This window comes from Cinclus cinclus, chromosome 22, assembly GCF_963662255.1.
Source record: "Cinclus cinclus chromosome 22, bCinCin1.1, whole genome shotgun sequence".
NCBI classification, from domain to species: domain Eukaryota; kingdom Metazoa; phylum Chordata; class Aves; order Passeriformes; family Cinclidae; genus Cinclus; species Cinclus cinclus.
In genome coordinates this window covers 3,986,537-3,999,153 of record NC_085067.1, presented here as the reverse complement: position 1 = coordinate 3,999,153, position 12,617 = coordinate 3,986,537, and the positions used below count along the sequence as shown (strand labels likewise).

Here is a 12,617-nt window from a genome sequence, read left to right as displayed (position 1 = left end):
GCTCTACCCAATGACTGTCAGCACTGACCACTGCAAAAATCTTCTGACACCAAACAAGTTCATGTGCTTATGCTTAGCTCTTCACTACCTCCCTTGCAAGCATTAACACCTTTGTGCACTAAGATCCTATTTAACAACCTTTGAGAAGTTATTTTATTTATGCAAGCGCACATTTAGTCCTACCACAGCAGTACTCCTGGCTTCAGTGTCCAGTTAACAGGATGAGTTTGGACATGCCTGATGCCTGACATGCTGAGGTAGTAGCATGTGAGCACATTTTCCATGACCGCAGGAGACAAAAGGTCTCCTCACCAGAAGAATTTTACTAACAGCAAAAATTTTAAAAAAAACCCAAACACTGACCAATGACTGGAGCTGCAGCCACATCACCTGAATGAAGCCTCAAAACTGGGCCGTGCCCAGGCAGGCAGTGAGGAATGTCAGGCTACTGCAAAGCACTACCTGAGTGGCACTGCAGCTGGACATACACCTTTCCTTTTAAGCCAAACTCAATCTGCAGCCTTTTTACTGTCTGGATTTTTAATAGCTGCTACTTGCTATGTTCTCATGAAAACTGGGGATTAGATATACTCAGAAACTGTTGATGGACATCTGCTGCTCCTCCACAGCAGGACTCCAGGTTCAGTACCACATTTGACTCTACTATTTTTATCCTACTGTAATCAAACACATTTAACATCCACCCCCTTGTCTTCCCCCAGAAGGAGATTGGTTTTAGTTAGCTCTGTGACCCCAGTAACAGGAGTCACGGAGCTCAGATCACCACATCAACAGCAGGTTGTCATTTCCTACCCCAGGAAGTTATTTCAAATATATTTAAAAAATGCTCATTTCAGACCTAACCTACAATGGTTGCTAAGTGCCCACAACAATTAAATACCTCCCATCCCTTCCAATACATTATGTATACTGAGATCAAGTCATGAGCTGATCTTGTGACTGCTGGAAGGCCAAGAGTGAAATGAAAAATCAGAGTTTAGCCGAGTTCAGTTTGAGCCTTCGGGAATTGTGCTTTCCAGCTTTCCTCTCACTCATGAAAGCTGTAAAATAAAGAAATAACAATTCTTAAATCATCATTTCGGGCTAGAAGACTGAAGTAAATAGGGCTGTCACCTTCCCTGAGACACAGAATCACAGAACTACAGCGAAATCATGGGAATGTTCAACCAGGACAGCTTTTTCTTTTGCAGATTTATCCAAGTTGGCCCCAACACAGAAAGCCCAGCTCTTGTTCAAGCATTTTAAATACTAGATATTATGGCTTCTGTTGCTACCTACTCACACAAACACCATTAAGCAAAGAACTGTAACAGTCAGAGAGCTCATAAAGGGAGAACCATTTCACCTTCACTTCCCCTTTACTCCCTCTGGAGGGAATCTGAAGCCTTTCACAAAATCTGACTGCAACATTTTAAGCCAGGAAAGTGTTCCTGCCATTGGAGAAGTCACCTGATATATACAGTTTTTACTTTTATTAGGTTCAGCTGAAATAATTCTTTTGATGGCTTAGAGGAAAGGAGACAAAGCTTACAAGACCCCAAGAAGTCTTCCCATGCAGACTACACCTACATTATAAAAATCACCATTACTTGTCACCATTCAATCAGCTGAGTTTCAATGGTTTTTTTTTTAGCAAATAACATTCACTAAAAAAAAGTTCTTTCTGAAGCAACTGAAATCAGCATTTACAAGAGGTGAACACCTCCCTGAAAAACAGTCCCAGTTAAAAAAAAAAAAATCCCTGCTAATTTTCAGTTCTCCTAATTTTGGAGCATAAATTTGACTACCTGCATCAGCAGCAAATATCCACAAATCCACTGAATGTCCTGTTTAATCAGCAGGTGCCTGTATAGATCAGAATCACTCTTCGTGGCAACAGGGACTTTTTAAGCAGAGAACAAGAGTTTATTAGTCTGGTTATGTCTCTCAGAATACCCTGATGGTGGACTAAATCCTCAGAAACAACACAGGACACTGGAGGGAGCTACAGAAACAGCAGTTTGGAGAATATATTCACTGACATATTTTCCAACTGGTCCCCATATTTCTTTTTCAGTATGCAATCTGACTTTTCCCATTTCCTGCTGCAGCAAACCCTTTACTATAAGCCATTTTTTCAGTAAGGCTCATTTAAGACAGTTGAGCAACATCAACAACAGGCAGAAAGTGAAGTGTGTTTGCAGGACATGCCAGAGGAACAGCAGAAGCCCTGTGGAACACTGCACAGAGCAAGGCATCCTCGAGGACCCTTGTGAGCCTCAAGTGACAATCTTACCTTCTGGGCTGGGACCGGCATTCTTCTTCCCCACTGTCTGCCTCCTGCATTGATAAAGAAAGGAGAAAAACATTAATATCTTCTCATACATGCAAAAAGCAAAGGTTTGCATTTCACTGGTTTGATTGTGTAAGACAAGGGGAACTCTCCTTGCTCCTGCATGCAGCTGTCACTAGAGAGGAACTCACTTTCTGCTCAGCTGTCACTTCATGTTCTCTCAAAAGCCTTTTAAAAACTCAGCGTTACAGGAATTTTTTGCCCCTGCAAGATTCTGCATGCTTTTGCATGGACTTCCAGTGACCCCGGCCAGACATGGCAGGCCAAGAGCCAAACACATAGTTCACTTCTGGGCTAAAATCTCATGAGTTTTTATTACCTTTATGGAGATCATATTAATTCATAGTCCAGTGTCAGCAATCAAGTGTAAAAATCCACAAATTCAGCATGTAATAAACCAGACAAATGCGACTGAGTGAGCACAGATATGACCAGAAAGGAGAAATTTGAAATACTATGCTGCTTTAGATGAGATATTAATATGCATAATTTCTAATGTGCTGTGGAATTTTACTAGGCCTACCTACTACAGCTCAAAGCAATACCTCAGCAGAGAGATCTCAGCAATTAATTCTGCTTCACAGTACATTTACATACACCCTCCCAGGCACTGGAGATATGGTGCAGGATCTATTGCATTAGTGAGAACTTACTATGTTTGTGCAGGTCCACAGGGAAAAAACATTTTAAAACATACCAAGGGTTTTGTCAGGGCAGGGTTCAGACAGAGGAAGGAAAAAGATAATTTTGTTCTTGGTTGCTCCAGGCTTCCCTCCTGCAGGTCTCCTTTGGACTGGTGAGTTTTTCAAGCCACAGCTGGCAAGGTGGTTGCAAAAGACCTGTGTCACTGAGAGTGTTTCACACAAGGGTGAAGCTGGATTTGCAGTGACACAGTGACAGTGCTCTCCTTTCCAGCACTGCCCCTGGCCCAGACTCCTCTGCAACAGGCTCCTGTGATGTTCTCCCATGAACAACCCCAGGGGAGACTGTACAGCGCTTCTGAACTACACTCTTTGTGCTGACTGGATGCAAAGGTCCAGTTTAGTTCACTTTTTAATCAGAGTAAAAATGCAGATGCTGCTGTTGGATATTCTTTCTCATTATTTCAATGATCTGAATCTGTGATATATGAGAATAACTAGAAAATACTGCTTGCTACTGGTCTTCTATTTCTAAGAACAGGACTAGAGCACCACTGCACCACCAAGTCCTTCACTTGGAGCCACCTGCAACCACAAATTCAAGCTAAAACCTGCAGACAATCTACACCAAACAAAAGCTGACAGGAATACCTTCTAGTCATCATACCTGAGAATTGGCTCAGCAACCCAATAAGGGAAGTAGCATTCCCAACCCCTTCAAGATGAAAACACCAATGAACTCCACAGTCAAAGCAAAGGAGCTGCTGCATCATTCAGAGAGTGCAGATGAAGAGCAGCCCTGGGAGCAACAGCAGCTTTTTAAGAGCAGGGAGCCAAGTCCTTGTAGATTTGTAATCCTTATTACCAGCATTTCCCAGGACAGTGTACTTTCACTTCTCAGCCCAGCACTGGAAAGTGCAGGCAATCCTTCCAGAACATAAGCTCCAATTGAGTTCCCTATGGGTTTACAAGTTGACTTGGGGGAGCAAGAGAAAGAGGTCAAAAGGGAGCAAACATACTTCGTTACATGTAGAATTGCTAAAGACATGATGGGGTTTTTGAATAAAAAGTATGTATTTAGCTACAGAACAAGTTCTTCAAACTCCACAGGAAGGCAAAACAACTGAAAGAGCCCTTGAAGTCTCGTTTGTGCTGCTCAGGAACTCAAGCTATGCACACATTTTTAGTATTATAATGAAAGGCCGTTTCTACCTGCCAAGAAAAATCCTTGTCGCAGCAATTGGCAAGCCTGGTGTGCCATAGCCAAAAGTCCCACAAACGACAGAAGAAGATCCTGAAATATGTAGATCATTATCTTAGCTCCCCTCAAAATTCAGCCCTCAGGAGCTCAGTGTGGAGGAGGCCAGACATGGCTCAATTAATCACCATCTGTTTCTGCTGAAGCTCTTGATACCAGACATAAATGTAGCAGGTTTGTGTGAGGAGCACATTCACTCAGAATATAACTATGAAAACAGAACGGTAGACAAGTGTGATTTGAGCAAGAGACCCATTGCCAGTACCTGGAATGCTGTCTGGAACAAAACTAACCTTCAGCAGCCTCCTCGTCTTCTCATCAGCAACTCGGACCAGCCTGCAGCCTACTCCTTCCCTGGACCTCATGTTTTGTCCTGGATTTACAGAGAGGTCAGGTTTCTGAACCCGACCGAACTTCACCCTGCAAATGCATCCATGGACAGAGGGCGTGCAAGAAGACACAGCCAGTGCTCCCGTACTTCACACATCCCGCCCCAATGGCTGCTGCCATTCCCGCTGTGCTGCGGTCACTGTAAAACCCTGGAGCCACAGAACATCCCCCCAGGTGCCCGTCTGGAGCCCGGGCTGCTGCAGTGACGCTGCTTCCCGCTAGAGGGGAGGGCAGGACAACGATGTGCCCGCTCGGGTACCCGCTCCAGGGAGGAACGTGCTCCCAGGGGACACGGCTCCAGCACTCACACGACCCATAAAGCCAGCACCTCCACGCTTTCTCGCCATTTCCAGCTTATTTCCACAGGCGAAGAAGAACTGCTGCCAGTAAAACAATTCATCAGCCAAAGACGCGGCTCAAACATTCCTTTCCGAGGACATCTTTGAGAAGGAACACACTGGGACAGCATCCTTGGGTAGTGCATGCAGCCTTTTGGAGATGTGACTTGTGACACCACTCCAGCTTTCACAGCTGCCTTTGCACAGGCAAGAACTTTGGATGCTGCCCCAGCTCCGGTTCCCTGTGCCCTGCAGCACCCATGGTGTGACCACAGCGACAGACCCAGGAGATGGCAGCTTCCACAAGCGCTCCTTGGAGATTCCTGGTGCTGGATTGCTGCAGCCTCAAACCAGCCTCCTCCATCAGCCTGCACTGAGGAAGCTGAGCAGCACTGATGAGCTCCAGAGGGAGTCATGCCCTGCTTTCCTTGACCAGAAACAGAGGCCTCAGGGGAAATGGAAGGAATGAGTCGCACAGCTCTAAACTAGGCCACGATATTAAATGCAGTTTAAAGTGAAAGATGAAAAATTCCATCTCTGCTCCTTTCAGGCCATGTAGGACAGAATATGCAAAACATTAATCCTGTTTGTGCTTTGATCCACTGCCAACTATCTGTCATCAAAAGGGCAAGGGAGAGGAGAGAAATTTTGGAGTACTGTTCTGTTCTATACAATGGGAGTCACTCCATGTCACGCAAACAATTCTGCTCTTATAAATCTCCTTTTTGCAGACTGATGTAATGATAAACAAGATTCAATCTTCACTCTTACGTATGGGGACTGGAGCTGTCTGCCTGGATTTAACATCAGGAACATCACAGCAAGTTCTTGTACTGTAAGATATGATTATTAGCTTAAGTCATGCGCCTAATAATCACTACATTTCTATTAACCAAGGAACATTTCACACAGACTACACCCTAAAAATACATCTTTCAAACCTTAAAAGGATTCCCATTTAATAACTGCTGGCTATGTATGATTTTATGCCAACATATCTGGGAAGTGGTTTTATCAGGAGTGGTCACAGCCAGCAAACATCAAAAGAGCACCAACAATTTAGAGCGTTTTCACCCCTTAAGTTAACATCTTGCTTGTAAGTGTGAGGTGAATACTTCAGACATTGCAGAAAATTAGTTAATATAGATCCTCCCCAAACCCACAGCAACACTCAGATGTATCCACGCCATTAGAGGGACTTTTCACTTTACATGGTCAAACGTCCACCATGTGGACAGCTTTGGACTGTCTCAAAGGAGGAACTACCAAGCTAAATTAGCAGTGTCCCAGCTCCCTGCCTACTCTTTCTCTGGCTACATCCCATCCAGTTGTTCAGACTCACACTAAGTGCCTCTGAGCTGAACATGACCTTTGCTGGGAAGAAGGCAGCTGCTTCAGTCAAATCAGAGACTGTGCAACCAGGCACTGATCCAGTTGTTAAACCATGCAAATGCTCCTTTCACAGAATCCACCAGTATCTCAGTGTCCCTTTGTTTGGGCTATAGCCACACAGAGCATTGCACACTTCTCCATATGGGAGCTCACCTCATGTGCCAGCAAATATTAAGCAAGTCAGTACAAAAGCCACCCTCCCACAGCTATTTCCCAATGCATGGATAACCCAGTCTGGTCAAGTCTTGCAGAGGGTGCCACTGTTGCAGCCACAGCCTTTCCTCTAATGCAACACAAGGCACACAGAGATAAGAGCATCCACCTGACGATCAGATTCCTCAGGGCTCAACTCAACTCCTGACACAGGCATGCGGTGACAGTGGAGATGCCCTGGAGTACCCAACATCTGCACAGAACTGGCATCAGATGCCCAAAGAAGCAACTCAGTAGAGGCTTATGAAGTCCAAGGGATGAGGATCATGCATGGACATCACACGGAACTGAAGTTCAATGCCTTCCAAGATTAAATATTTGAAAGATTCCTGTTCAACAGCAGACCCTGCACAAAGCTAGTTCTCTATCAAAAATCTCAAATCATCTGCTGGAACAAAGCAAGACAAATGTTTGAGTCACACTGCCAAATATCTATTACACATTTCTGTAGCAGAGGGACTTTCCTGCAATAGTCTGAGTAGTATCAATCTCTTAAATAAACTGTGTGAGCAAAAAGCCCACACATGCTGCATCTGCAGTATGGCTGAAGTGCCAGCAACAACAATGCCTGGGAAAATGAAGCAAGGGCTGACTCCAAAACCTGGGTTGATAAAAGGTTCTCTTTGTTCTTGCAAGAAGCCCAAGACTACACACAGGTTAACTGGAGGTTGAGGGGAGATGCAGAACCAGACCAGGTACCACTTCTAGTCTGACCATGTCTATAGCAGTTTGGTACTAAAAAGGGTCACTTGGCCACCAAAAGAATGGGCATCCAGTCTCTCCAAGTTCCACAGCTTCAACACAGAGAACCAGAAATCTGAAGCAGTTGGTGTGAACCAATTAACTCAGTGTATTTTGGAAACCATCAGTGTGGTAGCAATGTGCAAGTACTCACTAACAGAGGATAGGTCTCACAGCTGAACTGAAAACCAGTTCACTTCAGACTCCCTCGGTCTCTGGAGGTGGTTAACCTTAACCATGAATAAAAATTATGAAACTAATTAATAAAGTCACCTAGCATGCTCTAGAGAGGAAGCTCACTGCTACTTTTTGAAATACTTGTATCTGCCATCAAACACACTTTAAAGTAGAAGCTGCTACCAGGGAACCTTTAAGTTTGACATAAAAGTTCTTCAAAAAGCTGAGCAAACCAGGCCACAAACAAGAAAGGGGAGAACTGCACTGTGTTTTGCATAGAGCTTTTACCTCTCCCGAGCCATAGGGATAAGGGATAAACAAGCATTTCTCCAGCCACTGCTCCTCACTATTTGCAGGAAATGTTTCTAATGAATGCTGTTTTCCTCCTCACATTTCTTCTGGATTTGAGGTTCCAATAAGCAGTAGCTTTCTGCAGCCAAGCGTTCATTCAGAGGTTGGCATTCCTTCTGGATTGTTTTCTTTATGACTTTGCTATGTCAGTAATTGGTATATTTAGGTCAAAGATATTGTGCTCCTGCTCGGGAGAGAGAAAAAAAACAAGTTCCTTATCAAAGCTTTCATCTTCCCGCTGGAGCGGAGAGATTTATGCAAACCTTGTTTAGATTAACACTCACTAAAACTGCAGGACTCAAACTCAGACACTTCAAGACAAAAATTACAAGCCTTCAACTGGTACAACCAGAGTTAGGATGAGAAATACAGTGTGACAAAGCCTGCTACATTATACCACAAGAACAGATTAAAAAGCAGATTACTGTCAACTGAATTTCTGCAGTGAAATCATCCTGCCTCATGGGGAGTACAACAGCTTTTGACTTAATCAGAGACCCACCTAAGGGGAAGAAAAAAAACCCCATACACTGCACATACATATTCACTTTAAACATCCCTACATCAAATGTGTATTAATATAACTTCTCTCTCTCAGTGTAGTACCACATCCTCTCTAGCCACTTAGAGACACCAAGGAAAAACCCCCAGCAGAACTATTGTCTCCCTGAATAGACCTTCCCCCTGACTTTCAGAAGGCCTTTCAGCACCCTACAAGTATGACAGAAAGGACAGGTATTTAATGTAATTATTATGCTTTGCAGGATTTAATGCCTACCAGAGCCCTAAAGGTACCTGCTTCATCTCCTTTTAGGCAAAGCTAATGACATTGTCCACTGGAAATCTGAGAATCTAGAAGCATTTGTTTCCCTAGAACAGTAACAAATGCTTATGATGATGGGCCAAGTGTGAGAAGACTCACTGGCTGTATAAACACAGGCACTGGAACTCCAGTTTTCATACTGGAAACTGTTGCTGATGTCAAGGATATAGTTTGACTAAGACCAAGTCAAAGATATGCATGTGCACACTGGTGAATCTCAGGGCAGGGCTTCCACACAGCCAACAGTCTGTGATTAAAATGAAATCCCAGCTCCACAGGTTACCACAGCAAGTAGCCATTCATTACCCACTCATGCAGGTTGACACATTTACATGCATCGAATTGTCCCTCTGCAATTATGCAGGATGGACATTCACACCTCAGACCCTCTCCAGTCACTGGCTGTTGAAACACAGACCTTACTCAACTTCCCAATGCCCTCCAGAGCTTCCAGAGAAGCCCTGGGCTGACACGTTCACCTCAGGAGCTGGGCTGTTTCCAGTTGGAGAGAGAGAGAGAGAGAGATAGAGGGAGAGAGAGACTCTCAGCTGCTCCATTAAAAAAGTGGCAGCTAGAATTAAACAAGATTGAAGGAGTCTGAAAAGCAAACTGGCTAATGAGCCATATGCAGGGAAGCTGGAGACCCGGAACTGCAGCTCATACTCTTTTACCATCCATGAGCAATAGGAAAGCATTACAAGGAATAAGGACATAGATCAGAGACAGCAGATGCACAACACCAGCTTCTCAGTTAAATTACTTTCCCATTGACATGAACAAACATTTTAAAGTTCTTTTAAGAGAGGAAAATATTTGGTGTTCACTCATACTGAAAGGCTATTTTGGGAGGAGGAGGGTGGAAGGAAGGGAGGCACATGGCAAAAGGAAGGGTCTTTGTCTTGCAATCAGCCATCTTCCTGTTAGCATCTAGTTTACCTTGGTGCATGCTCATTTGTATCCCTGCATGAGTTATCTCAATTAAAAATCAGGGAGTTATTCTAGGGCTCTGATCGAGTTGTAACTCCAGAGCTTTGATTTTTCCAGAATGTACAGTAGGGTCACTAAAACAATGCTGATCCACCTGCAACGTACACGAAATATGTTATTCCCATAATGGAACAAGAATAGAGCTATTTGGATACCACTCCTACTTATATCATAGCTGTGTCCATAAAATAAAGCTGTGCCAGCACAGCCCTCTTGTAAAAAGTCTCATTCCTGGTCAGCAGCAGCATAACCAGGCACAGTTTATTAATTTTGACAGCTTGCCTCAAATTCCACAGACCGAAGCACATGCAGCCATCCCTGAGATGTGTTTCAGCTGCACCTTCACCCCACAGCAGCTTCTAGAGCCCAGGGGCTGCCTGTATAACACAAAGGCATCCTTCTCCCTGCCAGAATGCTACAGGAGACTCTCACCCACTCAGCTCCTCTGAGATCCAATCCCTGCAAGTCCCTGTCAAATCTCCTCTTGACGTAAGAAACACACAACACAAGAGAATTAGGAGCAGCACAGAAATCTTCGTGACCTACCCAAAATAAAAGTACCAGCAGCCAGGCCACTCAGGGATCTTGGCATATTGCATCAATAATTAAGAGATTATTTTCTGGATGAAAGATATTTTCAAAGGAGGAAGTTATTTAACACTTATGAAGATGAACTAAAGACTCTGAAAAGAGAACAGAGCAACACTCAGTCTTTGCAAATTCCACAATGCTCAACCTTCAAAAGGAGAGAGGAAATCATTAATATTTCAAATGTTTTACATTGCTTAATCTGAATCTGTGTTCAACGGTATGAGTTGCAAATTATTACCTAGCATTTGTGAGAAAAATAACAAAAAAAAGGGGGGGGGTATCCAAGCAACTACATTGTACAGAGCGTCTGGATGCAGCAGCATCTGCGTTGGCACTTGCAGGCTGCTATTGCATAACCCTGGATTCAAGCAGGAGCACAGCCGGGGAGGCTCTGCTCTATTGCAGTGACATATCTAGAACAGAAGTGGCTGGTAGAGATTTAACAGCAGGAATTTAAACTCTAGATCAGAACAGGAATTGTCAGCAAAGTCCCTTCACCTCTAGCCTCCGTTTGGGTAGGGAAAAACCCCCAAGTGCTTCAGGCAAAACTTCAAAAGGAATTGCTGGGACAGCTTTCTGTGCATGCAGGACAAAACACAGTCTGTGGAGAGCAGAGGGAGAGAACGCCTGAAGATATTCTCTGGCAAGACACAGCAGAGAGAATCACAAGGTACAGAGAGTACTCCCTGTTCACATCCGCCATCCCCAGGGTGCACAACAGCCTTCAGCTGCCCCACTCCTGGCAGGGAGCTACTGCTGCTAGAACTGGGACACAATGGTTATAAACTACTCAGATTCACTCACTTCTTCACAAAATACACACAGGTTTTAGTCTCATGTAATTGGAATTAAAGCCAGAGCAATTTTCTTGCCTGACACAAGCTGGTTTGTAGGGTCTCACATGCTGTTTCTCTACAGTGGGGTTCTGCCTACACTCTTCCAGCACTCCATGCCTACAGCAACTGGAGATCCAAGGGTATAGGGAGTTTCTGAGGGACCAAAAGCAAGGCAGCAAATATAACACCTCCTCAATGGAGGCTGAAGGAAAAAAAAGAAAAAGGAAAATGAACCAGGGGAGTAGAACAGGGTTTTCTGGATGAGTCAAATACTAACAGAACAATGTTGCATAACGAGTGCCCCTTGACTTTTGTTATTTCTCCCAGCCAGCTCCTCCAAAAATCTATTTGTTATTGTTTATTTGGGTATCAGTCCAAATTGCTGTGGGAGGAAAGAAGAGGATATGCTGTCAAGCTATTAATTCTAGCACTGTAGTCATTTAGCACTCTCCCACTATTAACGAATCAGTGTCCTGTTTACTGCAATACTCTCTAGAGCCAGCCTGAAAGTTAAATACAAAACCAGATGTTAATTAGCCTCTTGCAAAAGTTACTCCAGCACAGCTTCTTCTCAGCCAGGATGAATTCTGCCTTTGCTTATTTACCCACTGCTCTGTCCAGATCAGCAGTGCCATGTCACGTCTCTCCAGAGCAGACAGGAGCCAGAGAAGCAGGAGCCCAGCAAGCAGCACACAGCTGGGAGCATCACTCTTGAAATTTAAACCTCTGCAAAACATTATATTGCAATAAAGGCCAGGCTGTGTCAAAAGCTGGGAGTGGCTGTGGCCATCCATCCTCCCGTTCTCCCAGGACAGAAGTCACTTTTCTACACGAGTACATCAGTAACAGGAGAAAAGCTGCAAAACCTGCTGGGTTATGTTTGCTTTATTTGCCCCTCTCAGGAAGGGAGAACCACTGCCAGTGGGTACAGCTTGACCTGTCAGAGGGACACACTTCCATACAGCTGCTTGCCCTCATTCTGTGCCAAACCTGGCTGCTCCCTGGGGCAGGAATGTTTGAGGCAGAAGCCCACTGACCAGAACAGCCTTTAACAGAAGGACACGAACACAGTGCCAAAAGGCAAAGGAACCACATTAGTCTTTGCCTGACCCCAGGAAGTTCAATGGATGTATCAGATTTGCAGCCCTGTGGTACTTGTCTGTATAATCCCAGTCTCCTTTGTGCCATCTGCTTCCCCTTCTGCAGACTGGCCATTAGAGACTCAATGCTAAAACTCGTGTCTCCTTAGTAACAGGTTTTTGTTGATCTCCCCCGTGCCTCCAAATCTTTCTATCAATCCGGTAATCTAGCAGGATTTTCCCTGCAGGGGATACGTAACAGAATCAGTGGGGAAAAAAAAAAAATGGGACGACAGAAACACTTTAAGGCAAGAGTAGAAGGTGTAAAAGGGGAGTGCATGAAGCCACAAGAGTTACAAGTTTATTGAAACCAGATGTTATACTGGAGCAAGCCACCAACATACCTTCCCTGTGCCAGGTTTGAGATCTCATCTGAGGACTCAGTAC

At 44.4% G+C, this 12,617-nt stretch overlaps 1 protein-coding gene across 1 annotated transcript in view; it reads right to left on the bottom strand.

Annotated features, from left to right (window-relative positions):
- SSH2 (slingshot protein phosphatase 2) overlaps nucleotides 1-12,617 on the bottom strand; it is a 90,874-nt gene that overhangs the window by 60,214 nt on the left and 18,043 nt on the right. The window contains exon 2 of the mRNA XM_062507252.1: nucleotides 2,297-2,340. Within this exon, the coding sequence (XP_062363236.1) occupies nucleotides 2,297-2,340 (44 nt within the window). The remainder of the gene's footprint in view (nucleotides 1-2,296; nucleotides 2,341-12,617) is intronic.